At 40.5% G+C, this 21,018-nt stretch overlaps 1 protein-coding gene across 14 annotated transcripts in view; it reads left to right on the top strand.

The window, feature by feature from the left end:
- MTCL1 (microtubule crosslinking factor 1) overlaps positions 1–21,018 on the top strand; it is a 103,206-nt gene that overhangs the window by 65,605 nt on the left and 16,583 nt on the right. For 8 of the 14 annotated variants that reach the window (XM_032442638.2, XM_032442634.2, XM_032442636.2 and 5 more), the window contains 5 exons: positions 5,341–5,433; positions 8,343–8,573; positions 9,340–9,528; positions 14,874–15,041; positions 20,448–20,702. In XM_032442638.2, the coding sequence (XP_032298529.2) occupies positions 5,341–5,433; positions 8,343–8,573; positions 9,340–9,528; positions 14,874–15,041; positions 20,448–20,702 (936 nt within the window). The remainder of the gene's footprint in view (positions 1–5,340; positions 5,434–8,342; positions 8,574–9,339; positions 9,529–14,873; positions 15,042–20,447; positions 20,703–21,018) is intronic. The other 6 variants (XM_032442635.2, XM_032442642.2, XM_032442641.2 and 3 more) reach the window with 1 other exon arrangement.

Consider the following 21,018-nt stretch of genomic DNA (forward strand, 5'->3'; position numbering starts at 1 on the left):
GAAACTACCCTGTAGCCTAACTGTAAACATCTGCCTTTGGTCTTCACGCTGCAGTTGTTAGTGCAACAGTATTATTAGAATTTATTTGCATATTAAAGAGGTGGGTTAGAGTCATAGTCCAAAGGAAATTATGTCTTGAAATTGCCTTAAGAGCAGGGCTTTGTTTTCTTGCTGAAACAAGCTGTTCAGCTGCTGTTGCAGGAGGCTGGAGCCCATTGGGGTGGATGTTTGATCCATTATTCATGATTTTAGAAGAGCAGATTATGGTGAGAGGGGGAAATCATTCTTCACCACCCAAAGAAAGGCAAGTGATCAGGCAAGAGTCGCCATTGTGGAGTAAATGCCTTGTACAAATCAAATGATTAATATGGCGAGGCCTGAAAGCCAGTATAAAATACAACAAATAATTTTTCATTTGGTGAATTTTACCCTTTCAACCAGTGGAATGGCCATTAAAAAATACAGCTTCCTTGAAGCAGGCTGCAGAGTCCTCATATTTATTTGGAGATAATAAGACATTCTAGAGAAGAAAAAAATCATTTTTTCAAAGGACCAAATGTATCTATTGCAGTGTTTGATACCAGATGTTCTGAAATTGAGCTGCATTTCCTAGCAGATTCTGATTATTCAGTGACAGGGTATCGTTTCTGCACTTACCTGCGTGTGTATCACCTAAGGCAAAAGTACTCATCTTTGCAATTTACATTTGGATTCTGTGATTATTTTCATGCACAGCCTTTAAGAACTCACAAATTTCTTTGTATGTACAAAATTTCAGTTCCTTACATTCTACGGAAAAAGAATCACTAATTTGAGTTAACTTAAAAGGAGAAATTTGTCACCAGAGAATTAGAGTAAAAGCAGGTATGGCAGAAAAGATGAGAGCGTGTCTTCAGAAGAAAGTTTTCCATAAGATCTAGTAGTAGATGAGAAGAATTCACGCTGAGCAATAATTTCTTCTAGGCTATTCTTAATCTGACCATCCATTTTTCTTACCTGTTGTGCTCATAAGAAATATAAAGCAGCTCTATTACTGTGAATTAATTTCTGGATTAAGTGTGAACCAGTCAGATACAGTGATGTTCAAGTTAGGCAAGGTCACTTTACCACTTGCTTTGTATCAAATCTTCAGTATGGATCCATTCTGGACATGTGAGAATTTTGATCTGTATCTTGGATATTCTATTTCTAGATGGTTTTAGAGACTGTTTTTATTCCTTGCAACTTTCATAATTCCCCTTGAGAGCTCTTCAGCTGGGTGGCTTTCATAGGAGCTCCCAGACGTGCACTGAAAATTTGCACATCCTTTTCTTCTGCCCTAATTTAAGATTTTGTTTTCCCAGAAAGGAAACAGTGGATGTTTCCTACACTGTGATTTTTCTTCATTGAAAATAAAAAGAAAAAAAGAAAAAAAATATAGGCACCAGAGCATATAGAAAGTTGCATTTCTTAGTATCCACTGTTTCTCCAATTGAAAGTCATGGGAAGAAGAAAGACAAGCTGGAGCTGACTGTATTCCTTCCCACCAAGATTAGGGGCAGCAAGAATAATTTACTTTGATGAATTGTGTTCTTTCTTGCTATGCAGTGTTCCCTAAAGATTGACCATATAATGACTTAAAAGACCCTTTATGATGTAAATCTGGATATCTAGGCCCTAACTGAAGTCTGTATACTATCCATACAATGAGATGGATTTACAAAGACTGAGAGCAAAGTGGTTTTGTGTTTCGTAGAACCGGAGACTGTATAAGCACAGGGAAATAACCACACAGTATCTGTTGTGCACTTGCAAATGGAATATGGATCATATATTTTTAAATGGAGGAGGATAAGAGTACATCTTCAGAAGAAGCCTCATTAGGATTCATTTAGATGTGTATTGCATGTCAAAAGTAATACAAAAGGCACTGAAAGTTCCTATCAAGTCTGCTTCATTGTATGCAAGCAATGATTAGCTGTGAAGTGTAAAAAAAGTAGTTCTTTTTGGACTGTGTGGTCTAAAGCATTGTAAGATGGCAGCAGGTGAACAGCATAAAATGCTCTTCATTCTTCCTTGCAATTGTACACAAATACTGCCAAGCATCTTTCTACCCTGCCTCCCCAGGCCTTAAGGTGCTCCATCCATTTTGAAGAATGGTCTCAAAGAATGATTTTGTGGAATCCAGTGTTCATGGTTGTTGCATATAATTCAATTCAGAGACAAACAGAGGTTTGAATTAGATATGCTAAAATAGCGAAATCATACAAATAAAACCAATCCATACCTCATGATAATCATAGTAAACCAGTCAGCAGAAATGTGGAATGTATGAGTCAGAAAGTAGCTTGAAAAGCCTTCAACTTGCCAAGAGATGCAGAAAGGTGTTGGTGGAATGAGCTGTGGTGGTGACCCCCAAACCATGGATGACGTTGAATGTCCTCTTGTGGTAAAGACAGCGGCATCGATTAGCTTGTTCTGGAGAAATTCCAGGTGAGACAAGATGGCTTAGCAGAAGGACTTCATTCCATCTGTCTGGGATGACAAGGGTGGAAGTAGGCATGGAAAAGCAATAGCTGGGTTTTATTGGGAAACTTTTGATTGTTGTGGAGCTGCAGAAGTGCAAGTGTATCTGTGATCCTGTGATGGAGTAGCGTTAGCCTGTAGTTCCTACTGTAGTGTGTTTCTGTGTCTTGTAGTGAGTTTGTGTCTGCTACTGTGGTGTCAGTATGTTGTGTGGTGGCCCTCACATTCAGAGCATTTTCTATTCCTCCCATAGCACAATCATTACAGAGAAAAAGGAGACAAAGAATGGAAGTCAGCAGGATATCAACTTCTGTGTTGATTTTGTAGCAGTGTTGTTTTCCAAAACAAAACAAAGCTACAGTTGTGCCACAGGCTGCACCCAGCCGATTATATGGAGCATAAAAGCATCTACCAATGCACTGTCAGGTGCCTGAGCTGCATATAGAAATATCACTTGATGCATTTTTATGTATCCTTCATTTATTATCCAGACATTTAGCAGTAATCCATTAGGCCCTTAAGCAGCCTTATCTCCCTTGATTTGAGCAGTACTAATTCCACTGCTTCTAATAGACATGACATTATGTGAAATGATAGGCTATGAAGAGCCCTCTGGTTGCACTGGAAGAAGAATGTTGTGCAGCTCTGCAGTCATGCATTAACTGCTTTTCAACACATTTACCACTTATAAAAATATACTTAAACAGGTAAAGCAATTGTAAAAGGATTTACACTCTTAGGTGTGCATGTAATAGTGTATTTGCCTTTATGATGCATTTAACCTCTTCCTGGTAATTTCAGATGCTATCACGTAATCCTACTGATCCTGTAGCAAATGGTTGTTCATTAGAGAACACAGATGTGAATAGTGAACAAGTCAAACCTTACCTTCCCACTAAAAGCTCTTGCTGCTCTGGTTCAGTTTCTAATTTCAGGTGTCCAAAGACAAATTACCTTTCTAGCTGCCAAAATATGAAGTCCTATGACTGTAGAGAGAGTCACACTAAGATCAGTTATACTTCATGTATATTTTATATTAACAGCATATGAGGTTTTTACAAGAATTGTGCTGTTTTCATTTCTTGAGGCATGCTATAAGGTATTCTTACATGAATATTACCCATGGGAGGGAGTTGCCATGTCTTAACTGTTTCTGTCAGATAGGCTCGGCACAGTTCTAACTGATTTGGAATTCACAGAAAGAAGGAACACACATTTATAAAGTTATACCTGAATAAACTAGATACGCTGGTTCTTCTTTACCATATACGTAGCAAGTGGGTGACACTGTTAATGTGTCAGCTCACTTTTGGTCACCTTCTGATGACTTTTCGAATGCTGATAGTGGCGCTTCTTCACATACAACACAGACATGCACAAGTCAATGAGGGTATCATAGAAGGCTTGGGTTGGAAGTGAGCTTAGAGATCATTCAGTTTCAGCTCCCTGCTCTGGGTGGGGTTACCAACCACTAAATCAGGCAGTACATCAGTTGTCCAGTGGAAAAAGAACTGAGAGGGCTCAGAAAGTAAACGTGACTTCTGTTCCTCACCAGAAAAGAGTTTTTTCCCTAGAGGAGGAGAGGGACATCTGCTCTGCAGATGAATACTTTCAGAATAATGAAAACTGCCCTGGTAGGGCTGCCACAGCAGCAGTGGCTGAATTTACTCTTCAAGAAGGGAGAGGAGAAGGGACACGGTGCTGGAGAGGGGGATAATTCAGCCTCTGAGAGTGGTCTTAGAGCCAGCTTTAAGGCCTTGCAGCTGCTGAGGCTGCAGCCTGCTGGACACTGGCCAGCAGAGAATTTTCAATTGTGCTTTGAAGCCTGAGGGGATCTCTTTTCTGAGTGTGTCTTTACTCAGAGGAGCAGGTGTTTGGTGGCAGAGTGTTTTCTGTGGTGGCACTGTGGGTACGTGCAGAGCGCCTGGCTGGGCTGCACACCAATGCAGGCAAAGCATCCAAAGCAAGAGGGACAAAATGGAGGACACAGAAAGTGCTGATCAGGAATCCAGGTACCACATGATTAATTGGTGCAGCAGAAATAGCAAGGTCTGTGACTCTACCTTCTTGGGTCTTTATTTTTGAATTAAGTAACTGTCAGGAGCAAAGTGGATGGGGTGCCAAATTTATATTCAAAGTAAAATTGAAATCACCTGGATTTAAAAAGCGTTTGACCTAAAAGAGAGATCCTTAAGCATAACGGTCACATCTCAGGCTCACCTAACTTGTCACCGTGACATTTGTGGAGAAAAATTGCAGAAATTAAGTTGACTTGTGCAGAGAGCTGTTCTGTGTCTGAAGAAAGGAACTTTATATGTTCAGTTGCTTTAATAAATGCTATACCGTTAACTGTTTAATCAGAAGTACTGCAAAAGAATAAATAGTAAGGTGCAAAATGTGTACGTTAGATACATCTTCTGCAGAGATGTTAAAATTCAATAGCTCTGGTTATCGTAGTAATATATGCTTCCAAATGTGGAATCCTGGAGATATGAACTGGCCTGGCAGATGGCATTCATGGTGAGCTGTTTCACTTCCTTGTGCTGTCCTGGAGCAGAGGCCTAAAGGAAGAAATGCTACAGGCAGCACCAGCATCTCAGTTTCGGCTTTTGTAAGAAGCCACACAGGACATTTCCACACACACTTAGGACATTGTTCTTTACTTGCACACCGTACTTTGGTTTTAACTGTTGATAACCATGAGTTGTGCAGATGTCTGTCCTCCGGTTCTTCTCTTTTTTCCTTGTTTTTCCCACAACCAAAACCCATTTTCCACTAAACCCGTCCCTTTGTCCTGCTGATCAGCTGAGGGATTCCCATGTTTTACCTGTACAGAGTGTATCGATACAGGAGCTTCAGGCTCAGCTTGAGCAGGAGACAAGACTTCACCAGGAGGAGCAAGAAAAGTTTACAGAAAAGATCATTCAGGTAAATACGAAACCCGGCTGCTGGGAGACATGTAGCCATGACGTGTGGAGTGGACCATGCTGTCCTGGTGGAGCCTTGTTGAGCTCCTTGGGAGAGCATGGGTGCTGGGGAAATGCAAGCACAAACTTCTTTTGCTAATTTCAATCTGTTTTCTCTGATTGTTGAAGAGGAATTTTGTCTTCCTGTGTGTAGACTGTGATAGAAAGAGCCCATGGCACCGGCCAAAATTGAGCTGCAAGGGGGTACCCTGCCAGATGGCCTCCTCAACAGAGGAGTGGGAGTTGAGGCAGGGACATGGAATAGTGCAGAAGAGGTTATATCAGCCCTGTGAGCTCTCTGTGAGGACGTGAAGGGTGCATTTGATCTCTGGGAGCATGTTGGGTTCTGTGCGTTATTCAGACCCTTCCTAGTCCAAAGGAAAAACAGCTTTTCTCTGAAGCTGGAGGAGTTGTTGTACTTTAGTAACTGGGACACAAAACAGGATCTTTTGTATCCCTCAGTTTCTAACCTCTTATTTTTAATTGGTGAACAAATTGTATTTCGTTATATGGGTTTCCCTGCTTTTTTTGAAGGCTGGAACATATGAGCTAATCCTTTTGTGATCTCTAGCTCCTAAAGCAAAACAAACAACTGTTATTTATTTTTGCAGGCTGTTTGCCTCTTAAAAGAAGTTTTCTTTTCACATTTACTCACAGACTAAATTCAGCACAATTGCTGCATAATATTAAGTATTTATCCTTGTGCCAGCTAATCTCATTATGCCCAAGTGGCGTATCTCATTTTTCATAAGTAGCTTTACTTTCTGGTTGATCTCAATAGGAGCTTCTTCGTGGAGGCTTTTGAAGGCAACCCGTAAATTGATTTCCTTCCTAGTTGCCACAGCCATGAATGCTCAAAGTTATTTACTTTTGCAGTATCTATCCACTGAAAAAGTACAAAAATATTCTGCTATCTCCTCTATGACTTTCTACAAGAATCTGTGACTACATGGATTTAGATCATAACAGCTAGTAAAAATCAAAGATAACCATTCATGCTTTCAGCTAGTAGAAATAAAATAATAAAAGTATCTCTTGGATTCTTTATTTTTTTTCCCCTCCAGATTATGGCCATCCTGTTGATAATATTCCCCCCCCCCCTTTTTTTTTATCATTTTCCAGGACTTCTGGTGGAAATGACTCATAGATCTTTGCTGTATTTAACCATAGCCTCATTTGCTGGAAGAAATTGCATCAGCACAAAATCTGTTCATTTATTCCCTTAAAAATTAAATACAAAAGAAAGAACTCATTTTTTCTCTCACTTTTTTTTTATGCAGTCTTTAATAACATTACACTGGTGTGTGGTAGCAGTGTATTGTCCCCATGAGTGTCATCAGGAGTTGCATGTATGTTTTTTGGGCTATTTATCTAATATTGTTTCAGACTACTTTTAAGATGCATATTAAATCCATATGAGTTAGTAACTGCTGTGAATAATTTAATCAGGAATATTTTAACAAACCTTGTAGTTCCTTAAGGAATTATTTACTTATCAGTTTTTGTTATAAAGTCTTCCAAATCATCTAGATCAATGTTATGGATGTATTAATGCATAGTTGTGTAGATGTTGTAAATCTGTGTTATGCCAGAGTGCATAAGGGCAGGAGAGTCCTTAGTAAACAATCTGGTATGGAACAGTAGCACCTGAAGGTTGCCATGAAAACCAAGCATGTATTTGTTAGCAGTACTAAGAGCTAGGGGCTCCAGAAGAAGAATCCACAAGGCATTCTTCATCCTCATGTGTTGTTTCTTGCAGGGTATGTTACTTAAATCATTACGGTCATTAGTTCACTTTGGCTTTCACAGTTTTCATCTATGGACCTGGTCAGGCAAGGGAAAAGCTCTTCTGCAAAATGGAATCTTGTAGAAACTGGCATCTGTATAAGCAGTGGCTCTGTACCCCTTTTCTGACTGTACCCCTTTTCTGACCTTTCTTGGTGAATCAGAACAACAGTTTGGTTGAATGGGAAAGGCCATCTCTTCCATGTAGAAGAGATCTTTTATAGCAAACCTACACAAGTGTTATGGGGCCAGTGACATGTAATGGTTTGATTCTGATGTAATGAGGGAGAAGTCACATTTAAAGAATATTGTTTCAGATTGGCTTGTGTTGAGCGAGATGTAATGATATGTTAGCTTCGAACAGTGATCTTTTCCTGGTGCCTCTGGTACTGAAACTGAGACATATTGAAGGCCAAGCTGCAGCTGTCTCTTCAGTTTCTGCCTGTGTCCCTGACCTAGAAGTATTTGTTTTCTAGGTTCAGAGACGTCTGAGTATGAACTATGAGAAGCAAAGGATAAGGACCATTAGCTGTATCTGAGATACTGGATGCAGGTCTATGGGGAGCACTGCCCTTCTAGAAGGAGAAGGAGATGTATTCACAGAGGAAGGGATGAATCTGTGGCCAAGGAGATTAGGATAATATTTCAGGTTGTCTGAAGGGCAATTGCAGTCCCACCTAGAAATAGCTTCAAATACATTTAGCAGATGTGATGTATGTAGCACTTAGAGTGGTGCCTGTTCCGGGAATGTACAGCAGGGATACAATCAAGAGACGGAAGGAAATTTGATGGGTATAAAACATTTAAGCAAAGCAGAATTCTCTTGCATCCTTAGAGTAAACAAACTGTCCAGTTTCACGGCACATTACTTAGATATGGTTATCTAAGCTAATTTTATTGGCTGCTGTCCCCTCACTCTCTCAGCATGACAGTCATGACTGCTGAGGAACTTGTTGAGCCAAACTGAATAACTATTCAAGGCTGATGAAAGTTAGATATTTCAATTTGTCTCGGCCAACAAAATCCAAATCCTGGAGACCCCCAGCACACCAGCGCATTGACACAGTGTCTGTTGTTCCATTAAAGCTGGAAGAGGAGCATATGCAGACCCTGAGGAGGAAAGATTTGGAAGTGCAGAGCTTGACTTTACAGAACAAATTGGAAGAAAAGACTTGGAGCCAGGAGAAGAGTTTGCTGCAGCAAGAACTCAGGCATTTCAAGCAGGACACCTTCCTTGTATATGTCAAACTGAAGTGGCTACTGAAACACTGGCGGCAAGGCAAGAAAATGGAGGACGATGGGGAGGACATACTAGAGGTAACTGGCCCACCACCACTAACCCAATGAAATTGCATTGGATGTTCCTTCTTTAACTGTAGATTTTAAACATGATCACCAACTGGACATAAACTTAGATTTTAAGAGGATTCAAATAAAACACAAAGATTTTTTTCTTATTATGAGCTTGTGCTGGAAGATATTTTGCATTGCATTTATCTCTGTGTTACACATCACCTATTTTTAAATCTAAACCCTTAATTAGTACAAACATTTGGCCTTAAAAAAATCTCCCATAGTAAGTGAAGATTTAATTAGGTTTCTAGGATAATAATTCTGAATAATTTCTGGACAGAAAAACATTTTAGTGAGCTGATGGAGTCAAATCTGTTTAGATGGGTTGAGTGCTATTGTTTTTGTCATTGTGTTCAGTGTCTTCCTTATAAAGCCTCAGTAATGCAGATGGAGGGAAGCTCTGTTTTCATGTTGGCAAGAGAATTATAGTCTTGTGGGAACTCACGGTGAATCATTCTTGTTTGTTCCCTTTCTTCATACACGCGTCTATCACCAGCAGCAGCAGTACACTAGTAGTCATCAAAGTAATTTTCCAAGTAGCAACTAAATTAACAACCTGGAATCCCAAAGCTGACGCATTTTAGCAGGGGTTTGATGGCAGAAAGTGCGCTGTGGAAAAGGTGCTGCTATATTCTAGTAGGAGTAGCTCCACTGTTTCGTATTCTGTATAAAGGGTGCTGTGATGTAATGAGTAAGAGGGTGTTGCTGTGTCCTATCTCTTGCATTTCAGATCGAGCATCTTGAAACCCTCCCAGAATTTGGCATTCAGTCTGAGCAGAAGGCGGATGATGCAGAGCGAGAGGAGGAGGAAGAGGATGTTGTGTTTGCACTGACAGATTTCTCCCAACGTCCCACTGCGGAGAGTGTGGATCATGGACCACAGCTGCAGACTGCAGAGTTACTGCAGCAGCAGAAGCAGGTACCGTACTGTTTATATGATGTGTCCTAGGAATGGAAACTGTGTATGTTCCAAGGGAATTCTTTTTCTGCTGCTGTGCTAAGTCACCTAAAATCACACTTGTAGAAATACTGCTAGCTGCGCAGCAATTACAATGGAGTTTGTCCATTATATTTATATTTAATCAGGAGTCATGTGATTAGTGTTCTCCTGTTGGCAGATGCTATCAGTGAAAAATCCTATTTCCTCCTATGGCTGTCTGCCCAGAAACATCTATCAGTATGTGATGGTTTGCAGAATTCACATGCTCCTCTTTCTGAGCACATCTATTGTCTTCTACTGTCAAGCTTTTAGTGAGTAGAGGATTTTGTTTCCTCTAAATTATTTAAGAAACTAGTACATTTATTTAATGTTTTCCTTAGAGATGATGAGAAAGCAATGCAAAGGTCCTTCCTGTAGCTGGACTTGTTTTTAGATACCTAAAAGCAAATCATGCTGACTTTTCCTTGACATCTCCGGTGCCCTGCCTACACATGACATGTATGCCAGCTTTTTGCTTTTTGCACTGAGTATACCAGTAGTCCTACTAATAGCAGTACACATAAAAAGGGGATGAAATTAAGGCTTTTATCTGTTCTTCATATACCCCTTATATTTTTGCTGTCAGAAGGCAAATGGAACAAGAACTCTATGCAAAAAAAAACAACAAATCTAATGGAAAAAGTCTTGAAGGTTTATTCCTTATGCTCATTCCCTGCCCAGCCCCCGACTCGGGAGCCCACTCCACAGTGAGGCCACTCAGACACTTGTGTCCCTGCAGCTGTGTTAAAACCCAACAGTGTTTATGCCTCTTCATATTCTACTTTGTATTTATATACTCTTTCGCTTTCCCTTTTAATAGTTTTAGCTGACAGCTCTACTCTCTGGCTAAGATTTTCTGTGATGTGTGCTACCAAGGTAATAATAAATTGGTCAGTTTGGCATCTGGAAAGGACCCAGTGTTACTAGTCCTATGGGAGGTCAGACACGACTATTTTTCAGTACTTAAGATGCCAGCTAGCAAGACCCATCCTTTTGGCGCACTATTCTCTGGCTGAGGCTGAAGAAGGCTCCTGAGTAGGTCATTTAGCTGCACTATATCTGTAGACTGGCATGATCTAAAATGGCTGGAATGAATGTACGCTATACTATCTCGATACAGCCTCTGTTGCATACTAAGTGTCCATAGATATATCTTAAAATGACCAAGAGCATACAAATAAATTATGTCCTCTTTGAAATGATAATTGCTTTAACATTAAATGCAATGGGAAGCAGAATTTCATATAATTTGTTTTAATAAGCTTTTCAAGATGTTCTAATGCAACAGTTCCAACTCATCTTGCTTAAATGAATGAGTGATCGGAACAGACCAAATCTCACTACCCTTCTTGATACTGAATAGTGTTTAATGTCTAAATGGACCCCTGAAAGTAAAATATTCATTCATTCACATTCAGCAGCACTCACTTCCCAGTACAATACTGTCTGTTCAGACTGCACTAAGAAACCACCCAGGGATTTGGAGAAGGGTCTTCTGTAGGTCCCTTAAACTCTCAGCTGGAAGTAAGCAGTTATGTGGGGAACTCAAGGTGAGTGGAGAAGCTGGAGGTCTCCAAGGTGTGCCGCTGCCCAGGAGAGCCATAAGTTGCTGCTTCTGCCTGATGAGTTTCAAGATGAAATGCATCACTACTTGTTTCACATTAGGAAGGAAATCTTGAAATAGCCTAGAAGTAGTTGAGAGGACTAGGTCAGAAAAAAGAAAAGGCTTCCTGTAACTTGAGGTAATCCATTCTTATTTTTAACATTTAATGTTAATATTTAATGGCTTGTATTTTCAGCCTCTGTTCCTGTTGCTGACTTTCTTACCCTGTGTGGACAGTGAAATTGCTCTGAGAAAAATTATAAACCACAAGACCTTAAAAGTAGTCACTGATTTTATATTATTGTGATTTGTGGTTCTCAGCTTGATGGAAAATACATGTCTTGCTCGTCTAGGATATTTATGTGGCTCCCCATGGAGGTGGTGCTGTCCCTTAGCTGATAGCAGAGGCACATTGCAGAAGAAAATGGCAAGGTTCAAGGGCTACAAAGGAAGTCTGGTGAAGGCCAGAAGTCAAGCAGGCTAATCTGAGTTTGTCATGGGCTTGCTGTAAATGAGCATTTCAACATGTGTAGTAAGCGATGAGGGAGAACTGGCTACAGAAAAGCAAGTGCTTTGGTACAGCTGAGTAGGAAGAGTGAAATGTCTGTTGGATGTGTAAGATAAGGGAAGAAAGAAGAAGAGTTTATACATTTGTGTTTCAGTGGAAAAAGTATTAAAAAGCAGTACACTTATACATTGGTAGTGGTGGAAGATGGTCAAGAAAATCCCCAGTTAGGTCTTTTTTTGCTCACACATCATTTGTTTTCAAATCATTGCTAAGGAAAAGCCCAGAGGAATAGTAATTACGACCTAAGTGTACCTGAATGATTTGCATCCAGATGTAGCTTTACTTTTGCCCTTTATCAGAGCTTATAAATATCTAATAGGCTGCAGTCAATTGGATGGGGCCAGGCTCTTTTTGGTGGCACGTGGTAACTGAACAAGAGGCAAAGAGCACAAACCAAAACAAAAAAAAAAAGTTCAGTTTGAACATGAGAATGGCCTTCTTTAATGCACGGGTGACAGAGTGCTGAAGCAGCTGCCAAGAGAGGTTGTGAGGTCTCCAGAGAAGGAGATATTCAAAACCTGCCTGGACACCCTCCTGTTCTACCTGCTGTAGGGCACAGCTTTAGAAGGAGCTGGGCTGGGTAATCCCCAGAGATCCCTTTCAGTCAGTTCTGTGATCTCTGACTACACAGAAACACACAGTCCTTGTTTGGTTGCTTAGGCTCCTGACTTTGTGTTTTTAATTGACTGCTCTACTAAACAGTTTGTAATACCAGACTGTGAATTTAATAGAGGTTTTCTTCGTGAGTCTTTTGCTTGTTCCCTTCACCTATAAATTCTGGGCTGTGAAGGCAACAAGACTTCTGTAATCCCTCTGTCCTAGACCAGCTGTGAGTCACTCAGATTCCTCTGTGCTTGAAATTGCAGTAACTGGTCAGTACTACAGAGTCAGATACTTGCATGGTAGCCTGCCCAGGGAATTACAGTCATGCCCTATTTCTTCTGCCTGCATGACATCTCTGGGAGGAACAGGAAAACTGTAACAATCTTTGTTTGGTATCTATGGGACTTATGCAGAAGCTGTTTGGCAGTTTCACCAGCAGAAATCTCAGACATGTCTAGATGTAAATGTTGTGTTTCAGAACACGTTGTCTCAGAAGTGCTTCATCTCTCAGCACACACTAGTTTGGCAAAACAGAAAAATAGTCTCACAAAACTCTTCAAATTCAAATTGTAAATAGAAAGAATAGAAAGCCATGCAAAAGAGACATCTCTGCAGGAATTAGGAGTATGTAACCAAAAGTGGATATTTATTGGCAAGTTAATTAAAATCCCAGCAAGCCCAGGGGGCACCTGGGGTACTTATCTTCGTAACAGTGACATTGATGTAATACCTCTAGAAATAATGCCTGTCCTCATCCCAGTAGGCTACAGACCTGTAATGAGGCTCTTTTGGCACCTCTCTGTACTAGTCTATCACTTCTTTCCTCACAAAACCTAATTTTGCAGTACTCTAAAGGTAAAAAAATTTATGCACGGGAATGAGGGATGTAGCTTGCTTCAGTTGTATTTGAGTTTATTTTTCTTCTGCTTCATTTCCCTTGTGCAGCCTTTTGATTACTTTGCCAAATAAAGCATACCAAAAGCACAGAATGTGGCTCCTGAATAAAAGTACTTCATAAACATGTGGGGTCAGGGTATTCAAAAGCGAATGAGGCCGGAACTTGAAGTACTTAATACCCAGTAGCTCCCACTGTGCCATGAAGGACAAATCTTCAAAAGAGCTCTTATTCTGATTACTACACAACAGGCTTGAGATGTTTGGAGAATCTAGCCTTAATTGGGTATCAGAATGAGAATTCATGGTGAAAGCATAAAATCTTGTTACATATTGCAAAGTAGGAGATCTTATATGCATGATGAAGACTGCTGCTGTATAGTAGCAAACTGCTAATTGGCATTAAATGTTAATGGAATTAATTCTGCTTCTGTGAGCATGTTTCTTATGAAACCCCACATTATACACCATCACATTTCATTAGCCCAAACAAATTATATGTCAGTCAATGAGCACCTGCAGTCATTTCTTTGCGTCTGGCTTCTTTTTTTTTTTTTTGCTGATGAACCAAATGACTTGGAAAAAGCAGAGCACTCTTGCTTGTTTGTTTCCTAAAGAACAAAAAAAAAGGTTCCGTGGCACGTCTCATTAGTGGTTCGAGAAGAGGGTGAGGTGGGGTCAGTGATGTCAAAAAATCTGGTCAGCACGTGAGATCAACTTAGTTGTATGCACAAAATGCTGTATGTGTTGTTGCTAAGGAAGAAAAAATATATGCTTAAAAACCTATTTAGATTTTTTTGTACTTCTGTTTATTGGATTTGCCTGCAACAAAGTCCCTGTGTGTATACACTTCATGACACACTAGAAAAGAGGAATTGCAGGAAGCCTCCACTTGAACAAAATAAAGAATAGAATGAATTGGACTATAGTAGAAGAATCAAGACAGCTAATTTGAGTTAGGTTTTTCCAAGGAAGTTAGGGTGTTCATTAGGACTAGGTGATTAAATGCTGAGTTTGTTGAATAATCTTGCCCACTTTTTTGCTCACACTGTGCCTGCTAATCAATAACAATGTTCTTAAAAGTCTTTTCTTTTCAGAATAACTTGTCAGATACAATCTCTGGCTACTCCTTGGTCTTTGAGAGGTTCATTGGGAGTGTTTGATTAAAATCTTGGATAAATAAATCATGTTATGCTTTTCTGTTGCTGCAATTATGCAATTCAATTACTGCAAAAAAAAATTTGGAGGGTACCTTTTGCTTCATGATCCAGAATGAATCTTTTAATCTTTTGCAAATACTTGAGATTTGATGCTCAGCCATGAGTGTATATAAGAGACGAGCTCTACCTGACAAATCTCAGCAATGATACCTTAGTCTTAGATTATTGTATTGAAAGAACATTATTAGAGATGGCCTCAATCCAGAAAGGTGCATAGAGCCTTTTTCAGTTTGACTCATATCTTTGCATGGGTGCTTTAGTATTAGGGCTAGCAAGAAAAGGTAGGCACAGAAAGCATTGCTATTGCAATGGACGTGCAGGCATCTTTTCCTCTTACAGATGAAACTGGAGGCTGAAGGCATATGATGCCAATGTATGTTTTTCTTTGATCTGGCAGGCAAGTGAAAATCGGAAGCTGCTGAGTGCTGTGAAGGGCCTGCTGGATGACTTCCGCTCAGAGCTGCGGGATGACGAGCGCGAGCGTCACAAGCTCCAGCAGCAGTACGCCCTGGACAAGGCAGCATGGGAGGTGGAAATGACTGAGCTGAAGTGCCACCTGGAACAGGTACTGTCCCACATCCAGCACCCTGGAAGGATGCTGGAGTCACTTAATGACTCTGAGAGTCGGGAGAGCTGCTATATTTATTCGTTTTAGCTGGTGCTTGAAAGGCCCCCTGAAGCCTGGGCAATGCTTTGAGTCATGAGTTGCCCCTTGGGTTCCAGTTGTCGCAGTATGTGTGCTTGTTAGTGGATACTGTGTAGCGTAAGTAAAAATGAAGGAACCAAGCCTCTTCTATATGCTATATGTTCTCAGAACAGCTGGCTGGTAATGTATCAGCTACAGTAATGAGACTTGCAGGTGTCCGTACTTATTGGCATTTATAGGAGAGAGAGTGTCTTGGTGTTGGCATGTTGACAACTATCTCATCACTGTGCCTTGGCACATAAGATCTGCAGTATTTGATGCATAAGAGAAAATAGTGACTTAACAATTCTGAAGCATTATATCAGTTTTGTAATGTTAAATCAGCCAGTCAAAGCTGTTGTTAGAGATGAGCGGTACCCTGATCGAGAGAGAGCTCTAGTTGTAAGCTGCTATTAGGACTATATGTATAAAGTCTGGGTGAGGTGCTGCAGTGCTGTGTACTAATGTTTACAGAAGCTGTACAATTTCTGCAACAAACAAACAAAAAAGTCAGCAAAAAAACCACAAGGGTTCATTTCCAAAGCTGGTGGCTTAAGAGCTCTAATTTACCATATTGATGAAGGAAGGAGTGGGAGAAAAAATAAGTTCGGATCATGAGAAAAAGATTTGCAATTGCAGAGCTTCTCTGCAGAAGACAGATATAATAAAAATATTTGCTGCTGAGAGCGTGATGCATCTAGGAGGATTTACTGAACCTCGCAGCATTGTCTGGAGACTCGCTCTGACGCACTGAGCTGAAATGTGAGCACTTATTTTTCTGTACAGGTACTTGGAACTTGTTTCCCAGAATGAAGACAGAAGCTTTCATTTTAGCAGTTTTCTCTCAGTAGACCTAAATTCTTAGTTCAGATCATCTTCTTAGTACATGCAAATTTCCAGAGAGCAAGTCGCTTGAAAAGAGAAACAAAAACAAGCGCCATTTTTTTGTTCCTCCTAGAATAAAGCATGGATGACAGTTCTGCCTTAAACTAGAGATGGCAAAGGGCAAAGCCTAGAGAATGTTACTTTGAGAATTAACTGCCAATTTAAAGCTCGCATGTTCTGTTTGCATCAGTGATTTACTGCTGGGCTGCCATTTTGGTTGTTGCTTGGCAAGCAGGACAGTGCTGCTCTCCCTGCCCAGGGACAAGATAGATTTATACCATTCCTTCTGGTGGCTTTGTCAGGCTCTTTGCCATCTTCACTGCTCTACTGGCAATAATCTCTAGCATATGCTAATTACTGAACTGTGTTACTTTTTTCCATTTTTTTTTTCAAGCAAATGAAAAGAATCAAACGGATCGATATTTAAGACATAAAACTGACTTCCTCAGCAGATTCCCTAAGTTGCATTTATATTTCACAGCAAAAAGAGATCCCTTGTGAAGCAGCAAAGAGAGAGCACATAAATCATAAGAATGTCAGTTGGGATAGTGCTAACAGCACGCGCATCCCGCTGAGGTCTGTTGTATGTGCCCACAATTACAAGGAAGCAATTAAAAAAGCTAAACATAAAAATAATGATATCATAAACATGAAATACAAACATTATAAATATGAAATTGACTCAAACTAATGATTATGATTCAAAATATGGGAGTTTTGCTCTTGGTTAAATTTAAGGTTCGAGAAGGGAAGAGCTAGCAAAGAACACCTAAAGCATTACATATAGTCACACTAACATACTTTTCTGTTCTGTGCCAACATGTGGACTAACAACAGCTTCAGCTAACCAGCCAAGCCTGCCATGGTGTGAGGGTAGGAGGGTCTTGCAGGATGTCATTTTGTCACTTTGACTGGCGGTGATGAAGCAGCAGGCTGTGCAGCACTCCCACCACAGGGGGCTACTGGGCTGTCCAGCCCCCAACAGACCCATAGAATTACAGCCTTTCTAGTCTCTACTTTTGTCTGCACTGCCACTGTTTTCCACCTTTTTTTTTTTTTTTTTTGTGAAGCAGTTGATCAATTAGCAAGAGAGTTTTCCTCAAGAGTCACCTTCTAATTAATGGTTACTGACAATGATTTTGCATTTTAATACTTGAACTCTGTATAGGAAAGAAAGAGTAAAAGGAAGGAAGAAAAATCCTTTGTTACAAAAGCACTGCATATATGAGTTGATAATGTATTGTTCCCTGCTGCTTTTGTGCTTTAGCACTGCGTATATAATTAAAGTAGAGGTCTTGGCTGTCAGAAATGAATGTACATCTTATTTGGCAGAAGGCTTCTTAGGCATTGTTTTTCAGATAAGATTAAGATAAATAATTAAGATAAATAATGAGATTGCTCCTAAGTATGGAATCTTGATAAGTCTGAGCAATAAGGAGTTGCAATAATTGTCAGACCCCAGTTGGTGGAAGTGAAAAATTCCAGTATTCTGGAACAAACCCAGCACATGTATTGAGAAATGGCACATAAGGACATGGACCCTCACTAGGATTTAAACCAGTGATCGAGCTTCAGGATCCTCGAGGGGGAATATGAGCCGTGGAGCTATTGGAGAGGTGTCCAGCCACCTTACCAGTCAGCAGGTTTAGGACTTAGACTTTCATGCTAAGGAGCCACTAATGGATCCTTCCTCCATGATGTGAGCCTTGTCATAAACACAGAGACAGAAGGATTCTCCAGGAGCATTGTTCTGCCTTCCCCAGATACTGAGAGCCATCTTCTGAGTATAAAGGCATCACCTCTAACCGGAAAATGTTTTCTGTCCCAAATCATAGAACATGAAACCATTCTCGTTTGCCTTGGGTTTGGACTTATCTTTGCACTTAGTATATTCTTCTCAAATGGAGCAAGCAGCAGCGTTCTGGTCTAGATGAATGGTTTGGCACAAGATAACTGACAGTATTTTGGTAGCTTGGGCAAGGCACTCCAGTTCAGCCAGGCATTCCTAGTATAGCTCTTCTGGAGCATGTTCTTTTGCCTCCTTGCCTTTATTGGCTTTCCTGCTCTTTGCAGGCAGCACAGCCTCAGGAGCACAACCATTCTTGTTTCTTAGCTGAAAGGCTGAGAATTTGCTCAGTGGTGGTTAAGAAGTCAGTGGTATAAGGAAAGAAAGAATGTATGTCGAGTTCAACATTCTGCTATTTATTTTTCTTTTAGATTAAAAAAAATGGAAGAAGGAATTTGCTTTATAGGGTACTCATACAAACTCTGTTGCAGCAGAGCATTTGTTTTATGTATGGGTTTGCTTTTAGTATTTTTGAGCTTCATGCTAGCTAAAGAATTTATTGCAGACCTTTGTATGTCTGTCAACTTAGCATGTTAGCCATAGTTACTACTGTAAGTGGCATTATTCCCCAGGAGACAGCAGAGTTGTTAGGTGGAGACTAGGCACTCCAGCCTGGTTGGATTTACTCCAGGCACTCCAGCAACATCTGTTAAGAGCTCCTATTGCAAGACAAGAAGTCTGCAGGGGCATTAAAGGTCCTTGAAAGGTGAATAAACAAGTCCTAAATAGCTCTCTGTCAGGCTTAGATGTAAGACAACTGTATAGTTTATGTCATTTTAGAGTCTCTTAATGTTTTGGATTTTATCACGTAATATATTATGGTAAGTAATTATTATCTTTGCTTTACAGACAAGGAACATAGAAGTAGGATATACTCCACTAATTCCAAAGGGCAGGAGGGAAGCATTGTGGTTGGCAGCAGAGTAATTTTGGGACTGCTATGAACAGCCCCCATGCTCTTATCTGCTTGTCCTTTCTCCTGCACCCACAGGCTCTCCAGTGCCACCATTGTCAATGGGATTTTTACCGTCAGCATCAGTGAAACAATGAACTCAAGGAAAGAAAAAAAAAAAAAGTTTGAATAATATGTAATTAATTAACTCATTAATCATTCCATCTTAATTCCATCTTTAAAATACTCTTAATATCTTCTGCTTTTTAAAAAGATTTTCCATATAGTTGATGTTATTTCTTCTGCTCTATGTTTGGTACCTACCTTTTGATTTGTTTACTGACAGCTTGGAGTTAATACCGACTGAAATGCTCCACTGCTGTCAAATTTACCTTCAGGAAGGTTTCACAGGTGTGAATATTTGCAGATGGAGGCCCTTCAGTATCTAACATATGTGACTCTACAAAATATAACACAGTTGAGTCAAATGTTTTCAGCACCATTCTGGCTACACAGATTTACACTGGATAAACAGGTTAATAGAGAGAAGATAGTATCACGTCAACATTCGTAGAGTGGTGGACTGGTTTTGATTGGGAGGGACTTTAAAGAGCAACTAGTTTCATCTCCTTCACCATGGGCAGGGACACCTCTCATTAAATTAGGCTGCACAAAGCCCATCCAACCTGTCCATAGGGTGCTTTTTATAATTGATTTTTACAGTTACTTGCTTGGTTTGAGAACAACTGACTTGAGAAATTAGTGGTAGAAGATGCAAGTGCTTAAGGTCTCCCTGTGATGCATGTGATTACAATAGGCTGTTCTCTGCAGCTCAGCAGAACTCAGGCAATGACCTCTCTGCCATTTATTTGGGAAGGCTGTGCCAGAGACTGATAAGCTTTACTTATCTTTATCCAGTCTGAACTTCCTTTTGCTCATAGAGTTTGAGCTTACATTCTGCTTCAAACAATTGAAAGTGCTGTCCTCCCCTCTTGCTAAAGGAGTGTGTTTCCTAGGAAACCTGCTGCCTCTGCCTTTTGAAGACAACTTCAGAGGCAGAAATGAGTTTTTACTGCTCTTCTCTCTTGGTTGCTTGCAGAACCAGGCCTATCCTGACTCACTTACTCATCTACTGAGTTGTAAACAAAAGGTCACATTTCACATATGAAATCTTCCCTCTCTTGAGCTCACACAATGACACTGAGCACCTTCTTCACTCTGACCACAGTCCAGCAGTGGTCCACATTTGCCAGAGAAGCTATGCTAATTTCTGACCTTTGAGGTTTGTCCGAAACGGAACAAAGCAAGAGCTGGAAGCATGAGGTTGGGTTGGAGACCTCCTTCCAGCCATCACAACTACTTTTTCCTATGATCCTATTACTCTGAGCTAACTTTTCTGATCTAATTGAGCTGATCTCTCAGTATGAAGTAAAGGAGAAGGAATGGAAGGCATCGTCAGTTAGCAGACATATAAATGAATTTGGTTACCATGATCTCAGTACGTCTCTTGGTGCTGGTCTCTTTGCTGGGAGATGTGAGGAGATATACAGTAACACACTGCTGAAGGTTGTGGGCAGAAAGTCTCTAACACAAATTCCTTTCCTGAGGCAGGGTTTTACCTGAGAAAGTTCGATGTTCTAATAATATTTTGTTTTGATGGCAGCTGGAAAGGAAGAACGAGAACAGCTTTGGAGAAACAGGCATCACTTCTGATGCAAAGGGAGCTTTTAAAAGGGAAAGAGAGGAGCATAAGAAGCTTCTGGCTGAGACTCACGGAGTGGTGATGGACCTCCGCTGGCAAATCCAGCACAGTGAGAAGAACTGGAACCGAGAAAAGGTGGAACTCCTGGACAGGCTTGATAGAGACCGACGAGAATGGGAACGCCAAAAGAAAGAGCTGCTCAGGCGGATAGAGCAGGTGAGGAGTCCACTTTGGAGTTGGGATGGGCAATGATTGGCTGCTAGTGTGAGGTGTTACACTGTTACTGTACTCAAACCAAGGTCAAGGAGCAGTTTAAAGGAAAAATGTTTTAAGAAACAGCATAGGAACAATTTTGGTTCCTTGGATACATCAGTGTTTCCCAAGATACAAAACAATTCACATACACAAGGGAGTAAAGGGGAAATGCTCATAATCCCTCTAAAGCCTGTGAGAAGTCAGCTCCAGGTTAAAGGCCATTTCCTGCTTCATTTCCATTACCCTGGACAGGGATGGTCACATTGATTCATTCTGT

The sequence above is a fragment of the Coturnix japonica genome, chromosome 2 (genome assembly GCF_054131305.1).
Source record: "Coturnix japonica strain WE chromosome 2, WE-NBRP24, whole genome shotgun sequence".
NCBI classification, from domain to species: domain Eukaryota; kingdom Metazoa; phylum Chordata; class Aves; order Galliformes; family Phasianidae; genus Coturnix; species Coturnix japonica.